Genomic DNA, 22,372 nt, shown 5'->3' with positions numbered 1-22,372 from the left:
CTCCAGGCTAAACATGCCCAGCTCCCTTAGCCGTTCCTCATAAGGCATCATTTCCAGGCCTTTGACCATTTTGGTCGCCCTCCTTTGGACACGTTCCAGTTTGTCAGTGTCCTTCTTGAACTGTGGTGCCCAGAACTGGACACAGTACTCCAGGTGAGGTCTGACCAGAGCAGAATACAGTGGCACTATTACTTCCCTTGATCTAGATGCTATACTCCTATTGATGCAGCCCAGAATTGCATTGGCTTTTTTAGCTGCCGCGTCACACTGTTGGCTCATGTCAAGTTTGTGGTCAACCAAGACTCCTAGATCCTTTTCACATGTACTGCTCTCAAGCCAGGTGTCACCCATCTTGTATTTGTGCCTCTCATTTTTTTTTGCCCAAGTGCAATACTTTACATTTCTCCCTGTTAAAGTTCACCTGAGCAAGTGGCTTATCTCTTCTGGTTTCGTTACCCCCCTTTCCCAAAAATAAGTATTCCCAAGTTTTGCAAAAGTTCCATCTCTCACCTATTCTGCTTTTTACCTGTTCGAAATTCCCATTGGGGCTAGAAAGAGGCACGGATTGTTTGACTATGATGCTAATCTGCACGGTTTCTGCGGAACTTCTATTGTGCCTTCCAATCACATCTCATCCCCTCTGGAATGTGTATCCGACAATCCTACTGCGGTTTGTGCTTCTTATGAGTGAAACCATTTGTGGGTGGTTGTGCCAGTGGGTAAAGCCCATGAATGAATGAATGCGTCAGTTGCCTTATAAACTTGCTTTAATTCTCTGCTGCAAAAGGTGGAATGGGTAAGAAAGGACTTGCTGAATTTGGTTTCCATAATCTTTCCAAGGGAACTTTATAGATTCAAAGACTGCAGTGCCAGACTAAGAGCACATCTACCCCTCTCACTGCAGTGCAATTATTTTAGCATTTCCAGAAAAACCCATAGTAATTATTCCTACTAGCCACATTAGGACAGATAAAAATCTCCTGTTAAAAAAATATGAAACATATGGTATGAAATATGAATTTTAGAAGTCTTTGTCTGCATTGTTGATTTCCCATGTGCTCATATTTTTTTCTCGTAAGTGTGGCCAAGAGATCACAGTGCAGCTATCTAGCGGTGTTTTATTAGGGTTCAATGTAAAAACAAGTGATTTAATTAGTTGTGGGATTGAAGCAAAACAAAGTTAAGTGATTTGACCTGATATCTTCTGGCAGCGTGTCTTGGCCACCATATCTTAACATCTGCTTTGGGTGAGAGAATAAAAGATATACAGAAAAATAAACATACTGGGAAGGTATGTCCAGACTTTACCAGTTATTAAATACCATTGTATTTCCCAGGTGATTGCAAGTTGTGGGAATCTGAAAAGACTTTGTAATAAGCTAGTAATCACTTGCAGACTGAAACTTCCTTGAAGGGTGACTGCATCTCGTCCTATGAAATCCCTGCATTCAGATTTTGAATCTACAGTAAAAAGAAATTATTATAGTTTAAAAACAACGATCAGATATGTTATTTATGTAAAGCATTTATAAACTGCCCATCTAATCCGGATTCCACAACAATAGTATACATAATATTTTTTGGTTCAAAAATAAAAATTATAGAAAATAGCAGTATAAATTACTTTTATGGTTTAGGGTTAGTCAGTTAAAATGCCTGGGTAAATAAAAATGTCAAAAATGAGGGCATTTCAAACAGAAAATACGAACTGGTTATATTACCTAATTACCACAATATTACCTAATTTCAATAAGGTAAAGAAGGTAAAGATTATTAAAATTTTTCAAAATAAACAATTTAGCTTCATAGTGGTGATTAGGAAGAAACATTTGCAGTTACATCTTAAGTGTCTACCAGGAAGTACAGTCATTAGCACAGAGCTGATACCATCCCATGGCCATCCATATTACAACAGTATGACCAGTGGGAATAGTGTTCTTGCTCCAAACTTCTGACCATAAGCTCTTGGTAGTCTCCTTTGCATAAGAACCAGAGCTACATTCTGGGGTAGCTTCACTGAGTCGAGAGCCAAATGAAGTCTTGGTTCAGATGCAATGTGAAACATTATGCTAGCCATAGTTAAGAAACCACACCATAGTTTGAGCTTTCCAACAAACATTAGCCAAACAATAGTTTAGGGCTGCTTGCCCGCTCTTGATTTCCATCTGCTCTGGTTTATAATTTCATTAAGTTCTTTCACCTCTGCATGGTGCAGAAGGCTCCTGCGGTGGAGCAGCAGCCATAACTGTGGTTGTCAATTGACTGAATTTAGCACAAACAGTGATTTGCAAACTTGCAAGCTTCAAACTGAGGTTTAAGATTTGAAGTTTATGGTTCAGATGTTCAAATAAACCATAATTTTGCTCAGGGTTAAGAACTGGATCCAGCCTGGGGGCTAGATCCTTACTTCCCTCACCCATTGCAGGCCAACTTCGACATTTAGGTGGGGCCACCTTACTGCCAATCACTTGACATCATTACAACTTCAGGCAACAACTTCAAAGGGATTTGCTCTCAGCATCTATCACCTGGTGCCAGGTGTGGGACAAGTGGGTGTGGCCTCATGGGCCAAATGGGGAAGACTGCCAGGTCTAATTAGGTCCCATAGGCTGAAGGCTTCCTACGAATGGTTTAGCTAACTAAAGAATGGATTTGTATTGCACCTGAACCTAGTGTTCTTTGGGGGAAGGGCTTCTAATAATTCTGATGAAATGGACCGTTTCAAAACGTATTGCTGTGTCTAACCTTAATCCACAAAATAATCTAAAGTACAGTGGTACCTCAGGTTACAGAATCTGCTAACCCAGAAATAGTACCTTGGCTTAAGAACTTTGCTTCAGGATGAGAACAGAAATTGTGCCGCGGTGGGGCAGCGGGAGGCCCCATTAGCTAAAGTGGTACCTCAAGTTAAGAACAGTTTCAGGTTAAGAACAGACCTCCAGAATGAATTAAGTTCCACTGTAGTTCTGCTGTGGAGTTAAGGAAGAGCTGGCCCTATAAACTGACTGGATAGGATATAGAACCATATCTACGTGGCCCAGAGTATTAGCATTGTATGTGTAAGAATGTTTTGCAGTTAACCCTCCTGCTAGCAAGCACCTTCAGAAGTAGCTCTTCAAATCATGCTAATTCAATTAAATTAAGAAGGAATAATCTAATAATTAAAGGATAAAGTGACTGCAATATATTTCAAGCACAGATGAAATCAATTGCTAGAGACACAAAGGGTGTTAACTATTTTCTTTCCCTGAACATTAATTGGGGTGGAGACAGTTGGGATCCATAAATAATCTAAAGCAATCAGTTTTTCATAGACATATTATAAAGCTGGAGATTCTCCATTGCTGCCTCAGCTGAGGGTTTTTCTATATTTACTTTTTTTTGTTTTTTGCCTTGCTTTGTTGTGAACCACTGTTGAGTGTATAGTGTATGCAGAATGTGCTGGGTGTACAAATAAAATGTAGAAAAGAAATGTACACATAAAGTGTAGAGAAGAAACTTAGCAAACAGTACTTTTGCTTCCATGCTCATCTCCATTCTACCACTGCTAAAAGAACCGTTGAAAGTGATCCTACCATTTGCAGGGCTCATACTTGGTACTGTTATTATTATTTTTTGAGGATGGAATAGTTAGGCACTGCTACAAAAGGCACAAACTGTAGGGTAGCAATGGGAATCCCATCCTATTCTTCTCTCACTGCTGCCAGCAGCCACTTACGTGCCACTCAGGGCGAAGGGTGCAAGATTCCCACTGGCTTACAGTGGTCTCTCCAGGATTAGGGAAGCAGCCAGCTGTATTCCAAGTCTCCAGCTTGGCAAATTCAGCCCATCTCTTCCCCTACTTTCCTAGATACTTTAACAACCACTAGTGTAGCCCAAACAATTTATGATTATGATGATGATCTGTTTATTTTTCACATTTCTATCCCATCTTTCCTCCAAAACGCTCAAGGTGATATGCATTGTTCTTTTCTTCCTATTTTTATATTCACAACAGCCCTGTGAGGTGAGTTGGGCTGAGACACTGACTGGTCCAAGGTCACCCGGCTAAATGGTACGCACCATGCTGAGCTCCTTAAAGAAAATGTGGGATATGAATGCAACAAACAAATAAAAAAAATTAACATTGTCAACCTCCAAACCATTAGTTACAAGGGATTATGAGAGTCATCTCTTAAGGATGAATTTGGGAAGAAAAAACTGCACCAAGTAATTACAAGTTGACTAAAGAGAACTGCTACCACTATAGTTATCACAAGAGGATAGCTGCATATTATTAAAAGTCAGTAGAGTGAGAATGAACCACTAGAATATATAGGCACTTAATGGATCAACAGGAAACAGGTTTGAGGATGCATTATCAGGAGGTGAAAAATGCATTATGGAAAGATGCAGTTGAATTGTGGAAATTATACTTCACTGCAGGCAGCTGACGGTTATTGGCTGAGAGTGTTTACCAGCAGTGGAATCTTGGATTTCTTGAACAATTAAGTACATGTACATTGGGGAAAGGCTGTTGCTGGCTGGCTACAAGGTCAAGGTGGCAACTGTGATAGCCAAGAGCATTACACAGTGGAATATGCTGCATTTGCCTTATGTCGCATGTTTAATAAGAAGAATAAGAATAATTTTATTATTTATACCCTGCCCATCTGACTGAGTTTCTGTTTTATGTGTGGCAACATTCCTTTTATCTTCCTCCTCTTCATCTTGTTGTCCTTGACTGCCATTTTTATTATTTTATTATTTAGCACTCCTTACTTGGATAGATTGAGGTAGAGAGGCCACAATGGGAGGGAAGAGTTGTAGAACTCCAGGGGGATTTGGTTATACTGCCGCTTTCAGCTTTCCAGAGTATGCTCTGCATACTCTGGTTATGGTTTCAGAGAGTAAAGGTAGAGGTTAGATTCAGAAATGCAAACTTTTAGGAGCTCCTTTGGACTTTATTAGAGTACAGATTTCACAGCAGTCTGCCTGCTTTACATGTGTTCTGATTGTAACGTGTTCATGAAGTCCAAATTCAGCAGGGGCTATTGTGTGAATGAATCATTCAGTAAATGTCAGCTGGTCATCAGATGAGTACTAAGTGGTAACTGACACACTCATCTGGCAATCAGTAGGTGTGTCAAAATGCGTGGAACATTCCAAGGGAGGGCCAAAAGGGAACAGTAATGAGAGTGTGTCTAAAATAGAGTGGTCTCACATCCTGCCCCTCCCTAATTATTTGCACATGCCTCCCTGGCTAAATGAGTTCTGATTGCGGATGGCCCTGTGTGAAGCACAGGAGTGGATCTGGTACCGGTTTAGAAGTTCCTGAACCAGACTTTTTTTTTGTCCCACTGGGTTGCCTAGAAAAAAAACTGGAAAGGGGAAAGAGGTGTGAAGGAAGAGGAACACCGGATCTGCCTCCTGCCAGCCTCGCAGAGCTGTGGGTGTCCACAGCAAGTTCTTTTCCAGAGGCAACAGCTGGTACCCAGATTCTACCACAATGTCTCCAAGAACGCCCACCACTGTGTGACATTTTCCTTTTGCGTAGGACAGGCCATGGTTTGAAGCTAATTACAGCTTCAGGCACACTCTCAGCTGAAGGACAGGGCCTTTTTAAAGCTCTCCCACAAAGGCCATTTGGCTAAGAGAACAGCAGGGTTTGATCTATTGCAGTTTCATCTCTCTCTTAGCTGATTCCTACCCTCCTTACCTTGCTTCCGTTGTTGTGGCCTCTCACCAGAAATTCACTCTCTGAACTTTTGTCCGCACCCAACTCACTCTTCTACGCAGTGGATCGATTCTACTAAAACACACACAAATATGATTGTTAATTTATGCATGCAGCAGCATCAAGGCAACAGGATTTTACAGATTAACACAGTAGGAGGGGGAGGAAATGGTTTTCTGCTCTGATGTACTTTCAATTTCATTTATAGTAAGATCTCTTTTCACCCAAACCCTTAGTATTTACATGCCCAAAACTTAAGTATTGCACACCTCATTCTAGAAACAGCAACAAAGCCATACCCTAAGGGCTATAAAATAAGGACTGGCTGTGTGTCTGCCATATGTCTATTTTAGCATTAGATATCTGATGATGATTCATGGTGATGTGCAAGTAATCACATGATACTGTGTCGCACAGATGAACATGAGCCACCCTGCCAACATACTTTCATCCCATGATGCTTTTCTCCTTTCTCCCAGGTTTGTGCTTTGTTTTCTATATATTACAACTGCAAGAAATAAATATACAGCAGAGCAGCTTATGGCTGGGAGGCAGAAGGTAACTTCACAAATACACGGCTTATAAAGCCTTAAGTATGAGAAGATTCTCTACCACAGGGGGTGTTATGCTTGCAATTACAAAGAGGTTGGGATCCTTGCTTCCTCTGCTCTCTGTATTTCTAGGATTCTTTTCTAACCTGCTCACTTTTCTCCCTCTCTTGCCAGAAAGGAAAGGAAACACGTGACATGGCATTTGCTGGCCATACACAAACTCTTGGTGCATTTTGTTCTTGAATATGAAGTGTTTAACTAAAACGTACTAAACAATATTCATATTATTATTATTATACCCTATACCCGGATGTATAGCAAAACAATGCAGCCTATTTGTAGACTGACACATTGCGATACAACATAAAAGGTAAAGGTAAAAGACCCCTGACAGTTAAGTCCAGTCGCGAACAACTTGGGGTTGCGGCGCTCATCTCACTTTACTGGCTGAGGGAGCTGACGTTTGTCCAGACAGTTTTTCTGGGTCATGTGGCCATCACCAGAGCAGCACATGGAAACACCATTTACCTTCCCGCCGGAGCAGTACCTATTTATCTACTTGCACTTTGACGTGCTTTCGAACTGCTAGGCTGGCAGGAGCAGGGATCGAGCAATGGGTGCTCACCCCATCACGGGGACTGCCGACCTTCTGATCGGCAAGCCCAAGAGGCTCAGTGGTTTAGACCACAGCACCACCTGCTTCCCGCTATACAACATACATTTGGCTTAATCAAAATCCAGGCTCAGAACTGGAATATGTAAAGTAGTACTGAGCATGTGCAGTTACTATTTCTCGTCTCTGAGTAAGTGCAGCCGGCCCATATATGTGATTGCCACATTTCGTTTTTGCTTTCATGACTTTGTGCTATTTCTATTAATAAACTGTGAGCTGTAACGAGATATAAATCTAATTGTTGCATGCCATTAGCCTACAAGTTAGATGAAAGGATGCTTGTGATTTGTCGTCATGTGTAGACGCTACGCATGTGTAGAGATGAATCTCCTCTCCTTCCCCACATCTGTGGTAGCACATTGAATGAATGAGTGAATTTACTTTATTCGGTCACAGACCAGCATAAGCAAAACATCTAAGTAGATAACAGTGTGAATCTAAGCGAAAAATTGTTAAATACAGTGGTGCCCCACAAGACGAATGCCTCGCGAGACGAAAAATTCGCAAGACGAAAGGTTTTTTCATTTTCGAGTTGCTTCGCAAGACGAATTTCCCTATGGGCTTGCTTCGCAAAACAAAGCTTGCCCCCGCACCCCGGACCCCTTTTGAACCAAGGGGCAGCAATGGGGAGAAGCGATTCTCCCCGCTGCTCCTTCCCTTGCTTTAAAACAGGTCCCCTCTGTCCCCGGACGGTCTCCATAGGAACGCATTGATTGATTTTCAATGCATTCCTATGGGAAACCGTGCTTCGCAAGATGAAAAACTCGCAAGAAGAAAAAACTTGCGGAATGAATTAATTTCGTCTTGCAAGGCACTACTGTACTGTAAATGGGAGCAAAAACCAACCATAGATTAAAACATATACATACAATACTTGATTAAGCATAAATAATGGGTGAATAAAAACTAATAAGAAGAATTTAAAAAGACCAGTTAAAACAGCTATATGGGGTGGGGGTTCAATGATACAGATACAATATGGGCCTTCATTTTAGGACTATGGAATCACATTAATGTGGGGCCTGCAGAGGACCAGATCTCAGGACTAGAGTCTGCAGTGGGTAGAGATTAAGTTTCCTGCTTGGCAGGGGGTTGGACTCAATGGCCCTTGTGGTCTATTCCAACTCTATGAGTCTATAAGGAAGACCATCCAAGGAAACCTCTTTGCACCAATAGACCTGAGCAGGTCGTGTGATGTTTCCAGTCTCCTATAAAACCTCCTGAAAAGGTTTGCTCTCTAGTCTGAGCAACATGTAGATATATTCTTGCTGGCTATAGGATGGCCTTCAATTTCTGTTCACCTTGCTCCCATTTTTGAACAGCTTGTCACGTGCCAAGTGGTTGTTAGTCTTGACCCATAGAGTTTGAAGGAGATACTGCACGCACTTAATATGTGATATCTATTATTTATTAACTGCATCAGGGTGTTGCCGAAGTTTTTGTGTGCCACCGTAATACTCAGGAGCATGGCAGGGCTCCATTCAGTGCTTGATTCTGTGCATTATAGTGTGTGACCTTTTCAACATATAAACTTTTGTTTTTGGCAATACCATTACAAACATCTGGCCTAAATAATGTGTGTATGTATGCAAGGAATTAAGAAGGGATGATCTTAATGAAGCAACTCATCCAGCACCAAGCGAATTATGTTCCTAAGAGCTCCATTAAAAATTGAGACAGGAAGGATCAAGGTAATGGCTCAACATCCGCTAAGTACCTCTTGCACATACTTTAAAATGTCAAGTGAAATCAAAACGGGTGGAAGGCACTTGTGAACCCTGCATGTGGCCTTCAGCAGCCAGGAAGATTGATTTGTAAGGTCACATATTCTCAGTGAGATTTTGGGCAGTTTAGACACATGAAAATTGATTGGTCTAAAATAATCCTCTCCACCAATTTGAGTTTGTAGACTGCTGTTAGTAACTCTTTTCCTCTGCATTGCAGGGTCAGAATCTCTGGCTGGGTCTTGCTTTTGTGTTATCAGTTTTTACCTCACTCTGTGATCTCCCCAAAGCCATTTCCCTTCCTTTGGCATGTTCTCCACCACTCACCAAATGGCTGTTGGCAGCAGTGTCTTCGTAGAAATTGGGAAAATCCAGTCATATGGCAACCCTACCTACATTTCTGGGCAAATCTAAAAAAAAGCTCAACAACTTTTCTGTCTGGATTTCCACTATTTGAAATATGGCAACCCTACACTAGGATAGGTCGTGACAGTGGCTGGCATCTAATGGACTAGACTAGTTCTGTAGCCTGACCATGACTACAGACTAATTGATCTGAAGGCAATCCAAGTATTCGGAAATTTCAATCTAGATTAATATATGCTCATGTTTGTGTTTATATTAGCCTGAGAATTAGGGCTGTTTCACACAACATGCCTACATAATCATTACATGAAAACCACATCAATTCTAATGTGTGTCAATCTCTCACATGGGTTCTTCATTGTAAGAAGCTGCCTGCAAGATTCCCACATGCAAATGCCACCTGTGTAGGAACTCTGTGAAATAACTCTGAATGGGGAAAATGATGTTGCCAGAAGATGTAAGGGTTGGATAAAAGGACTTTCCACTGTAACTTTTTGCTACAAACCCAACAGGGGCTTTAAGATTAAGAGTTCCTGGAGGAAATGACTAGGTAGGAACTAGGTGAGCTCAGTTCTATTAAAGTCTTTTATTGGTCCCAACAAAGTCAAATTTTCAAAGAGCCTGCTAATTTTTGTATGTCTAAGGACTGATTCATATCACCATTTGACACAGTGATGCTACCACTAGTTGGCTTTTTTAAATGTGTTGGCCAGGATCTCAGCTTGGCCTATTACCTTCCTTTTCTGCACTGCTGACTAGTGGGAGGCCAGAATTTACACCCTACATGAACACATCCAGTCGAGAAAGGAGGTCTTTGCAGATGTGTATTAACACCAAGAAAGGTGATCTTGGTGTGAACACATCCCAAGTCACTCCCTTACTTTTGGCACTGGATATGTGAAGGCTGGTCCCTGGCTTGGAAAGAAGTCTTGTAGTTGAGATCATGACACAATGCACACTCACTCCTACAGCTTTCCAGTATTACAAAAATAAAAAATATGGTGCAAGATATTAATTTATTCTGTTGCTAGTTTTCTCCATTCCCTCTTGAAGTAAAGAGGCACGGCTGGCCTAGGTGGCAGGCAATCAGACTGGCAGTTCGTAGAGCCAACATTAAGGGGGTGCCAAATCATCCTGTTCCTCAGATTTTGGGTGATGGTGCTAGAAGTGTGGTGGGAAAGAGCCAAAACTACTTTCCACCTTGGGTGCCAAAATGTCTATGGGCCGTTCTGAGCTAACAACCAGCCAGGAGAACTATGTTGAATGTTTCAAATACAGTTTGCCCTTTCACAACAGAGGTGGGTCATGTTCTTTCTGTTTCACACAGACAGAAACGTTATATGCAACACTGGACTTCTGATTTGGAATTTGTATGCAGCAGTATTCAGTTCAAGCTTCCTAAAAACAGACTACAAAAGAGAAAAAGAGAAAGAAAGAAAGAAAGAAAGAAAGAAAGAAAGAGGGAACAAATCACAGCGAGGGGTGATACTCCAAAGTCAACATGAAACAATAATTCCTATGGGTGTTGGAATTTTAATTAAACATTTCAAAAGGTTTATGTGAATTTTGAATGTAGGTTTTTCACTGGGGGAAAGGGCTAATGGAAATGACGATAGCAGAATGCATGCCACTCTTTCTTTTTCTGATCCCCACCCCAAGAACAGAATCTAAGCCAGGTTAGACATGTTAAATGCATGAGTACAATGGACTTGGATCTTTTTTGTTAAGCAAATAGCAGCCACAGCTGAACAGCATCTGGACCACGAGGGCTGGAGAGGGAGTTTCTCTCCCTTGCTGTGGTTTCAATGAAAGTTCCCTTCCCTAACTTTGATTTGCTTCAGGAGGGGAGCTGCATTTGGTACCAGTGGAGGCATCCCTCCCCCTCTGGATGCAAAAAAGGTGACAGGGTAATTTTTATTGGGACTACAGTGAAGAGAAAGGGTTAATATCTCTCTTTTTACCCCACAGAGTTTAGATATGGCTTAAGCTCCCCTGTGGCAATTTTTATAAAAAGGATTTGGGCAAGTTAACTGCATTCATGCAATCCTAGTCATGTTTATTTTAGCCCTCAGAATTCCTTGCATTTTGCAATGTTCACAGTTCCCTCCTAAGAACCTTGGCATTTCAAAATATTTTCATTAAACTCTGGATATCCAAACGAACAATTTTCCCATCCATATGTGCAGCACAGAGTGGTCACCTATTTATGACTTGCAATGATAGCTAGTGGAGCTTCCTTGTACAAGGGAAGTATACCTTGAATCTGATGCTGGGAGACAAATCACACAAAGAAGCCTTCACCTTAATGACCCAACAAAGGGGATCCTAGAGGCATCGGCCTTGTTGCTATCAAAAACAAAATGGCATTGGTCTGACTTAGCAGCACAATTCTTACGTCCCAGTGGGAGCTGCCCACATTCCTGACCATGTGCTCTAAAGCACAACACAAAAATGGCACTCTCTCTCCACTTTCTCCTTGGGCATTTGTTTCAAAAATGCAGCCGTATGCACATCACAGCCTTCACCCTGTTAGTCACGCGGCAAGGACCTAAGCATCCTACAGGTTGCAGATTGAAGGTTTCCAGTCCCCACAGTAGAAGCCATCTGGAAGTGCCCTAAGCTAATGCCCTTGATGGCTTTTTATGGCCAGCATCAAGAAGGAAGAGGGAATATTTCCTTTGAAAACTTACCACAAAGATACGAGTCACAGCCGGCCACCTAAGGGGTGCGGGTGGGGAGAGAAAGATCATTTTACAATTGTGCTAAGTTTGAATCTGGAAACTAATGACAGAGATATAATCTCTGTAATGCAGTCTTTATTTGATTTTTTGTTCGAGTTCACATACAGGATAAAAATAAATGCATCTAGTATACAAAGAAAGTGACTCTGGAAAATAAATCATGAAAGCAATTTTACCCATCTTAGAAGAACCCATTAACACATTTAGAATACACCAAGCCAAGTATACAGCTGTAGCTGGGACCAGCTGAGACATCTTATCTACTCTGCTGTGAGGCTGATAGTTCCCAACACTGCCATCTATAGGCAGTTTCTATGCACAACAATTTTCCTTCTCTGCCTGAAGAATCTTTTGGGTGGCTGTTCTTATTTTATGCAATTCCTGTTATTTATTCATTCCTTGGTCTTATAAATATTATTATTTATTTAAGGAAGTCTCAAACATTGTTTAATTCTAAGGGAACTAGAGTAACTAGCCACTATTCTACAATTGTTTCTCTAAGTGTTACAAAAGAAGTATGTGAAAAAGATGGAATATATACATAAGTGCCTGAGTAGATTAAATTTTAGTAATTTTAACACATATATGTTGTGAGTACAATATACTCACTCTCCTAAAATGGGAGAATACAATAAAAGCAAAATAAATGTGAACAATATTACAGTACATGAAATTAATATTATGTCCTCGAGCCATCTTCTGTGGGTTTATCATTTTGAAGAATGTATAATCGGGAGGGTTTTCTTGTGTTTCTCTTTACTGACATTTTAAAAGGAGAATGTTTTTAGTACATCAGAACAAGCACAAAGCATGCAAATCATTTTAGGTGCGTTATATTGCAACACCAAAGAATACTGTCCAAGAGAAAAATTACAACCTCCACTCATTCCTTCCATATAAGACTATGCGTGAATCTGCAGTTCTATGCACACTTAACATGGGAGCAAACATGTATGGGACTGAACTGAATATGTGAAAAAAATACTGGCTTTTTTGTTGGTACCTCTAACATATCTGGACTGAAGTGACAAAATTCTAATGTGTACTTTTGATTTTCTGGCCTTCCATTAAATAGGATACATCTTTTAACTACCCTTTGCATGGTCTTTGAAACAAATTAGTCAAAGGGAAGCAAGCCCTATCTCAAATTATATTGTAAGTGTTTTTTGGAAGATAAAGCTTCTCATCTGAAGCAATGAGAAACAGAGAAGTTTCTGCTTTTCCATTCTGTTGATAGAGTCTTGGAAATCTGAAAAATGTCATTGTCTTGAAGAAGTCTTTTCTGCATGGAAATGCTCAAACTCTCCCCTTGTGAAGAAATGCTACAACTATTCACCAAAGATGTCTCCAGTTATCTGGTTCCTGGTAAAACACTGCCCCTAGTTTGCCTTTTGGTGGTACTTTTTAAAAATAATAGTGTGCACCCATGTGGTCATACCTGAATATTCAGACAGAAAACATTGCTGAATGTGCAATCTTATACACATGTACCTGGGAGTAAGTCTCACTGAATTCCGTGGTATTTAACTTCTAAGCAGACATGGGTAGGATTGCACTGAGTAACAATTATTTCAAAAGGTACACACCAGTTCCACTGTCCACTCCAGTATGGCTGCACTCCAGTACATGCTTACTTGGGAGTAAACTCCATTAAATTTAGTAGGACTGACCTGTTTGCAAAATCCCATAAAACATTCCTCCTAACAAAACTGATAATGGACAGTCTGCAAATCATCATCTTCTGAAGCCAGTGAGGAATAGGGTGTCATAGGGTAAATGAAATATTGCAGGTATCTCAAGAGACTTCAGTAATATGTAATAGGTGGGTTGGATGCTCAAGCAGTTATCCTTGGGATGAGAAGAAGGTTGTAACAAGGGGACAGAAATGCTGGAGGGCAGAGAATGATTTCCTGATGCTTTGGTTGGTTCAAAATCCTAACAGCAGCTAGATGATGCCTGTGGATACAAATATTTTCGCCCAATTTATCTCGAATTTCAAAAAAATGTTTCATGAAAAGGTGTTGTTAGGTCTAAATTTGCTAGCCTGTTGTTCTAAAAAACACACACCATGAAATGCTTTTCAGTATGTGATTCCTTCAAAACGATTGCTTAGAAGTCCAACAGACCTTGAGAATAATGCGTTTTCAAAGTGAGCAAAAAGAATCAGTTTCAAACTATCAATTTATTTTATGAGATTTTAATAAATATGAAGCTATACTGTAAATTAGCACTAAATTGACCAGGGTCTCCCTTTCTAATGTTCTTGATGCCAGCTGACTTTGTTAGCTAAGCTAACTTACGGGGACATAGGAATTTTCCAGACAAAGAACTGCAGCTGACTTGTGCTGTTCAGCAAGTGACTTTGTTAATGCTTACTCCTTATCAGCTACACCAGCTGTTCAAAGGCTATCTTTCACAAAACACTTTTTATGACTGCGAGGATATTTTGTTTACAATGACCAAGTCACAAAACAAAATACAAATGTGCCTATACAGTTGTGTTTGTTTTGTCTGTAGCCAATTTAATGGCATCCGCTATCACTTTTATGGCTAAAACTGACAGCATTTCCTATTTGTCTGGGGTATACAAGGGATGTGAAAAGTGCAAGTATCCATTGTCTTCATATGGGAGTGATTTTTTATTTTATTTTTAATTAAAAGAACTTGTTCAGGTTTCAGATGCCTGGATTACTGTTGCAAATGGGAATGTCCTCTTCCCGCTTTCTTTTTTGTTAAAGGATTCTGATTTCATTGTTTAAATATAGTCAGCAATCCATCTTTTATACAAAACAATTGCCTGTTCTGTGTTTCAAGGGAAAAGAACTAAAACAACCCAAGTGTTTAATTATGAGTCGTATCTACACAATATATCTATATTAGATACAGTATCCATAAGAGTTTATGAAGTGTTTTAACAATAGGTAGTTTAATAAAAACGTGCCTGAATTAATCAAGATTCTGGGGCAAAACCCATAAATTTAACCGAGAATGACAAAATGAAGATATATTTAGAATAGTTCACTAGCATTTCATTTAACATTCTCATTTTACATCTTCAGCTTTAAGTCTCGAAACAGTGCTTTATTAAATTTGATTGGTTTTGCCTAAATGTTCGACTTAACAGAGTTTTTAGTGAACTATTGAAATGTTCCAAGCTCTTACTTTAAATCTGAATGTATTTTGTAAGTTATTTACAGGAAACTAAAATACTGACCACATTCACATAAAAAACTAAACCTCAAGTTCATGTACACACACACACACACAGCCCTGGTTCTCCTACCATGTACCTGGAAGACTTTCCCTCTTGGTTCAAGCTAAACATAACTTCTCTCTCTGAACCTTGGACACAATTACCTAAGAATAAGCCCCACTGAATTCAAAGACACTTGCTTTTAAATAGGTATGTCAGAGTGCGTTATAAATTATTGTTTTTCTTGAGCTATTGTGGTCTTTCTGTCTTTAAATTCAGTGCTGTGTTTGGATGACATACCTCTATAATAGCACAGGTGAATAGCATTTGGAGGACAATGAGTTAAGCCAAGAGGTGTATGTAATTATGAGACTAGTGATCCTGGATATACATATGACTGTACTTAACTAGATACATCTTTGACACGGTTTTATGTTATGATTCTTGATGACGCTGCTTCTAATCAACAAAAGGTCAATCATATGGTTAATTTCAGACCAATGCATATACAACTGCTTTTCTCTCTTGAAGTTATTTGGGCAAGCAACATACTATTTCAGTGATGAAAATGAAAATGTTAGACCTTTTCTTTCCCATTTGGAATGGGGCAGGAGGACTTGTGCAGATTTTGAACTTGAAATGTTGAATTGTGTCCTGAATTATTATGCTATGCTTTATGCTCTGTTTCAACAGTTAGGGGAAATACTGAATTCCAAGGTAGAGATCAAAAATGTTACACTGCTCAACAACTGGTGGGTGGATTGGAACCATTTCAAATGACAAATGTAATTATGTGCTCAGTGCATTTGTAATGATATCAGATTACAAACCTAAAATGCAAATGAGAAGCTAAGGTAAAGATCTTCCTTTGTATTGCCAATTGTTTGCTAATTTGCTGTTAAGTCACAAAATTCACAGGACATTTCAATCTGATAGGATCAAAATTTTATATTGCTGTGACACAACATATCCTTGGCTTAACAAAGGGCATGATGAAAATACTTTTTCCAAATTAAGAGAGTCATTCAAAGACAAAGGAAGACTCCAAACTGAGTCAGGAAGTCCGTTCACTAAACAACTGAGAAGGAACTTCCTGATTTATTCAGAAGCTGGTTTGGGGTCTTCCTTGGGGTGTACATCACTCTAGATTTTTCTCTAGATTCTGACAATGGAGAAGGAGTGCCGGGTTTATTTTGACAGGAATTCCCGGTTCATTTTGAAACTGCTATTTCACCTTTACTGATAGAGAAGTGATTGTAGACGAGAGAAATAATTGCTAATTTAGTAATTAGCTCCTGCAAAGACAGGAGTTCATGCTCTTTCTAAGTTTAATTTTGGCAAAAAAAGTTTTTTCCCTGAATATGTAAAAAGATACAATGGAAATGCAAATAAAAGCTGACTTGTGTATATCCATATTGCAGGGAAGATATTGTGATTGACTGAGAGTGTAGATTACATCAGTCCTGCAAAGTAGTCCAATGTTGCTGTACTAATATTGTTTTGTGGTTGGGATGAGAAAAATGAAAAGGGAGCTGCTGATTTGTAGCACCAATGAGGGTGGTGGTGATGAATTGCTTCCCATCCAAGGAGGGAAACAGGGGAATTCTTGGGGGGGGGGTGTAACTGTTGGTATAAACCAGGGGTAGTCAACCTTTTTATACCTACCGCCCACTAATGCATCTTTCTTGATGGTAAAATTTTCTTACCGCCCACCAGTGCTCGATGGAAGGAGGATTCAGCTTGTGCCATAGATCCCCCTCACGCCCACCTAGAATCCTGAAACGCCCACTAGTAGGTGGTAGGGACCAGGTTGGTAGGGACCAGGATACATTTATGTTAAAGGCTCAAAAATAAAAATAAAAATGAGGAGGGGTGTAAATTGTTGTAAGTGTAGTTATTATAAGGTCAATATTGTTCTACACTGCCTTAATATTTTATGTGGCCAGTTTATTCTTTTCTAAATATTCATATGGGCAGTTTATACATATTTTTATCAATATATATCAATGGCCACAAGAAATGCACCCAGAATACTCTAAATTTTAATAATAATAATAATAATAATAATAATAATAATAATAATTAAACTTTAATATATCTAAGCACAGGCATGAGAACTTTAGTTGCTATAAATCTTATATTTCTTATAAGCCCACACCCACCTCACCTTCCACTACCTGAAGTACCATTCCTGCTCTTACCAGTGTTAGAAACTGAGATATGAAAGCCAGGAGCTAAATGGCACCTTAAACCTAGGTTATGGGAGCAACAACTGAATGTCTAGGCGCACTTTTTTATAACAAGAATACAAAGCTGAAAATGAATGAACTGCACCTAAAATATTTGGTTCATTTTATGTCTAGTCCTTCTCCTGCCTACCCCCCTAATATTCTTAAAAGGGTCTCTTCTCTGGTCTTCAGAAGGTAGCTGGAAGTGGGGAGGCAGAAAAAGGTCCTCATTCCTTCCACTCTGCAGTTTTAATTGAAATCTTAGGCGCAGTACTGCGCCCAGAGCTCAGAAACTGCTCGAAATTCTCTGTCGCAAAATGTGCCTAGAACAATGTGAGTTTCGAACACTGGCTCTTACACTGTATTGCCTGCCTGTAGTCAAGTGATAAAAGACATACGGTAACATAACTGTTGTATAATTCAAGAAAACATGAGTTCATTGCATTGTTTTAGGAATGGTATTAGGGGAAATTGGGATCTTGGGCCTTTAACAGCTTTGTGACAGCAGAAATGAAAAATGTTAAACCTAGTATGGAAATAAAATTACAGAAAAAACTCCATCTGTTGAAATTTTGTTCATCTGAAATGGTATTGCTTATGTGTAGCCCAGTTTATTATGGGGCCCTCCATTTCACATGCAAAACAGGATACAAATTTGTGTATAACACAAACTGTATGCAAATTTTATGCAAAGTTTCAAGGGGCAGAAGGCCCAATTCACATATTTGGCCCAGAAAATCCTGTTGGCACCCATGCCGTGTGGCATCCACAACTTCTGAAAGACACAGAGCAGCATTCATAAAGAATCTCACCATTGCCAGGAATGCAAGGAAACCCTCTACTGATCAGGCCAATCCACATTGTAAAACAGTCCCCATGTGAATTAGTGTTGCCTTTGAAAATAGTCTGGAAACTTGGGGTGGGTGTGGTTTTTGTTTGTTTGTTTACAAAATATGTAAGTTAACTGGGAGCAGACAAATGAAAATTATCTTGCCAGTCTTAAAACAGTTGCACTTACACAATATCTGCTTCTTGTCTCAGTTCAAGATGCTGGTTGCAGCTTTCAAAACCCTAAAGGATCAAGGCACCTTAAGGACAGTCTCCTCTCTCACACACCTGCATGGCTCTTAAAATACCCCTCAGAAAGAACCATTTTGGTTCCCCATCTTCAAAAATAAGACTGACTGTGCTCAGCCTTCTTTCTACTGCTCTCAGAGACAGAACAATTAATTAGCAACAATGGGATCTTCCCTCCAAATTCAAATGGCAATTGTGGAGAGGGAGAGTCCAGACTTGGGCAAAAGGATTAAAGTGCTCTCTTCACATACCATGATCCCAATCTCTCTCTCACACACTGAGGCACACTTTCACACAACAGCTGCCATTTGCTTTAAATACGTACAACCACACAATATCATATACTTTCTGACCCTCTTAATTACAGCGGTACCTCGGGTTACAAACGCTTCAGGTTACAGACTCCGCTAACCCAGAAATAGTACCTCAGGTTAAGAACTTTAGGATGAGAACAGAAATCGTGCGGCAGTGGTGCAGTGGCAGGCCCCATTAGCTAAAGTGGTGCTTCAGGTTAAGAACTGTTTCAGGTTAAGAACAGACCCGGAACAAATTAAGTACTTAACCCGAGGTACCACTGTACTTAGATTTCAATCCATTTTGGCTTTTTCTTCTTCTTTGCATTAGGGCTATCTACCCAAGTTGTCAGAGAAGAGTGAATCAGGTCCAAATCAGTTGAAAAACACCACCTTTGTTTTGTAACCCTACTTCTATCAGGAATGTCAAAGGCAACAATTAAAAAATGCATTTACTGCTTCCTAGTCAGCTGGTACTAGATGTCTATGGATGGAGGCTATAATTTTGTCTGGATTATCTCCTGATGCATTTGAAATGTTACAGGAGCCTTAAGAGAATACAATAGGTGGGTTTCCTTGTGAGAATTAATAATCACTTTCCTGTTTCATTCCATCGTTTGCTGACCTTTTGGCTAATTCTTCTATAGAGTGGAACAGCAGAGAATGGTTGCTTAAAATAATCTTTTCAAAGAGATGCCACAAAAACCAATCAATTATTTTCTAAATAAACTTAAGTAAAAGCTGCCAACAAACCTAAACAGTAAAGCATGGAAAGAGTCCAGCACTGGAAGAAGGTGGATAGTAGTAAATGTGTTTGAATGGAAGTATCTGTAGTGTTAGCACATTTGCAATATATTGTGGAAAACACAGCTGATCTGTTTTTGCTTTATTGCATTTTAGTAACTGCTGTCATAATGTAAAGATGTGCAAAGCATGTGACTAACTTCTCTAAAAAGATGTTATATATTTATAGGTTTCTGCAGTCTGGCTTCAAAGTTTATGGATTCATAAGATCAGAGAAGCAAGCTGTTTATATAAAATATTCATATAAACATCCAATTGTGATAAGAACAGCATCCTCATCAGGAACTTGTACAATAAGGTATCTTATTAGCTCAACAATTGATAAAAGTATATTGTATGATTCTCTCTCATCACAGCAGCAAGAATCACAAATAAGGAGAACCTGAGCACTAACCTCAATGAGTTTTGCGCAACCATGAGTATATTGTGATTTAAATACCAACCTGTACAGACAGAACACAAGAGAGGGAGGGTAAGACAAAGTGAAGGAGCAGCAGGTATATTGAAATACTTTATTGTCACTTGTACAACTTGTATACAGTGAGATTACACGAGCAACCCCCACTCACATATTAAGAAGTATGTGATAATAAGAGAGAAGGAATTGGAAGAATATATTCAAATGATAAAAGACCATGATTAGGAGGGGCACAATGAGAAAAAACCCTGGAAGCAGAAATATATCTCCCCACCAGCAACCCAATTTGACTACATATTCAGGACTACCAGAACTCTCCTCATGCTTTAAAAAAAATTACTCAAATGCTCCAAGTCTGAACTCGGCACTGAAAATACATTCTAAGACTGTACTTTGTGCTTGTGTGTGAATGACGTCCTAATGGGTGTGCAGAAAGAAGCCCAGGAAGAGCAATGTGGGTATGTGGGGTGGGAAAAGGTTGAATGTGATGTGGAAACACTTAGCCGAAGCATGACTCTGTTAGGGGTATGAGCAGGGCACTTTTTATCAGCCTGTTTATCATCAGTCAAAATGGGAATAATCATCATCATCATCATCACACAAGACTGTTGCAAGGATGAATATGATAAAAAGAAGACGTACAAGTGAGGCGGATGGAAGTAAAATATGTATGACTGTATGTATTCCAAACGTAGCATGAGGAATGGCACAAAGAACATGCATGAAATGGTCCTCTGAAGTGGCCTGCACACTGGAGGGAGAGAACAGCACTGGACTAAGGGAAGACTATCTAGCAGTGCATGCTCCAGCAACCATTGGCATTCCTCACCTTGGATTGCCAAAGGTGTAATGAGACGTGGCACCTCACACAATTTTAAATGTAAGCTCTGGGATAGCAATAGGAGTTCTGGGAGGAGTGCCCTTCCTGAACCATCATTTGCCCCCTTTCCTATTTAGTTAGATTATTCACACCTTCGAATAATTCTTACCATGGCTTGCATTATCACCATCCAGAAACAATTAAAATATGTGGAATTATTAAAAAAAACAAAACCTCATAAGGTTGCGAACTTTTGAATTATTTCTTTAGCTGAGCCTTTAATCTGAGCCATTTTATCTAAAGCAGTTTGTCTGTGCTGTTTGTCTCTCTGCAATGCTTAATTTCTTTTTAAAAAAGGATGCTGGGGCTCAATTCTGCCTAAAAACCTTGCTTTCTGTGTGAGGCTCTCACTGGTGAGGGAACGTTCACCTCTTCAGTCTCTTCTTAGCAGGGCAGTCACCCGATTAAACTTAAGTGGACTGTTTGTATGAGTTTTAGTTGGCTGATTAAATTTGTAAAAACCTACAGCCATAAAAAACAATACAGTACTTCTGAAGAAAGAAGCTTTACTTTGTCCCTTCCTGCTTGTAGATGACGCAGGTCTCTTGGAAGAGGCAACCGCTATGTGAGATGATGTTTCCTACTTGCAAGTTGCTTTTACATTTGTTTTACAGTGGTACCTCGGGTTAAGTACTTAATTCATTCCGGAGGTCTGTTCTTAACCTGAAACTGTTCTTAACCTGAAGCACCACTTTAGCTAATGGGGCCTCCCGCTGCTTCCGCGCCGCCGGAGCCCGATTTCTGTTCTCATCCTGAAGCAAAGTTCTTAACCTGAAGCACTATTTCTGGGATGGCGGAATCTGTAACCTGAAGCGTATGTAACCTGAGGTACCACTGTACAACTTTGCGTATTTTTTTTAAAATACATCACCACCACCACCATCACCTTAATTTTGGTACCTTTAAAATGGATTAATCCAGCAGATTTAATAATTTTTAAAATGCTTTTACAGAATCGGGTGGCGCTCCAATAGCACTTCACCCCGAAGTAGGCCCCAGTGAATCCCATAGGAGCCAACTCCTAGGGACCGAGGTCCCTTCAGGCCCCCCAATAAAACATTTGAGGGGGCAGCCCCTCCCCCAGTTGACGGGCATTGCCAATGTGGCCAACTATGCAGGGCGGGGCTTACTTGCCCCCCCCCAAATATCATGCTGTATTCAAGTTGGCACCCCTGATGAACTCAGCGGGGCTTACTTCTGAGTAGGACTGCCCCGCAAGCCTTTGCACCTCCACGTCTCCTTTCCTCTCTCTATATAAGAGGGTGAAGCAGCGCGAATAAAGGCCCCGTTGCTGAAGGCCTCTCCCGCCACGACCTCCTGGTCCACCGGCAGAGCAAGAAAGTGCCTTTTCCTTGGGGGGGGGTGTCTTAAATTTCAAACCATTATTATTATTATTATTATTACTATTATTATTTCTCTACCTCCACCGACGACTCGCCCCGTGCGAGGAGGGAGGCAGCGGGCTCCCTTCACCTCCCCGTCCCCTCAAGGGAAAGGGGAAACGACGTGAGGCAACGCTAAAGCGACGCGGGACAGCGCGCGAGCTTCTCCTCAGAGCCTTTTCCCGCCGCCCCCTCGCAAGACAACCCCGAAGCCGCGCGCGGAGGGAGGGAGGGGCGGGGCCCGGCGGAGTCTCGCTGCCCCCCAACGCCTCTCGAGGGGGCATGAGGGGCGCCGCGTCAAGGGCGCCCGCGGGCGCAGCGGCGGC

The 22,372-nt window shown here is 40.5% G+C and overlaps 1 protein-coding gene across 1 annotated transcript in view; it reads right to left on the bottom strand.

Annotated features, from left to right (window-relative positions):
* LOC309515239 (uncharacterized protein) overlaps nt 1–22,372 on the bottom strand; it is a 24,041-nt gene extending 1,669 nt beyond the window's left edge. Inside the window, exons 1-5 of the mRNA XM_082192943.1 lie at nt 22,086–22,372; nt 19,761–19,809; nt 11,721–11,748; nt 5,699–5,791; nt 1,391–1,461 (exon numbers count right to left, since the gene is read on the bottom strand). Coding sequence (XP_082049069.1) covers nt 5,763–5,791; nt 11,721–11,748; nt 19,761–19,809; nt 22,086–22,330 — 351 coding nt within the window. The 5' untranslated portion in view covers nt 22,331–22,372 and the 3' untranslated portion in view covers nt 1,391–1,461; nt 5,699–5,762. The remainder of the gene's footprint in view (nt 1–1,390; nt 1,462–5,698; nt 5,792–11,720; nt 11,749–19,760; nt 19,810–22,085) is intronic.

Source organism: Podarcis vaucheri, assembly GCF_965113315.1.
Source record: "Podarcis vaucheri genome assembly, chromosome: 12".
NCBI lineage: Eukaryota > Metazoa > Chordata > Lepidosauria > Squamata > Lacertidae > Podarcis > Podarcis vaucheri.
The sequence above is the reverse complement of the archived record's forward strand: the minus strand, read 5'-3'. Positions and strand labels throughout refer to the sequence as shown.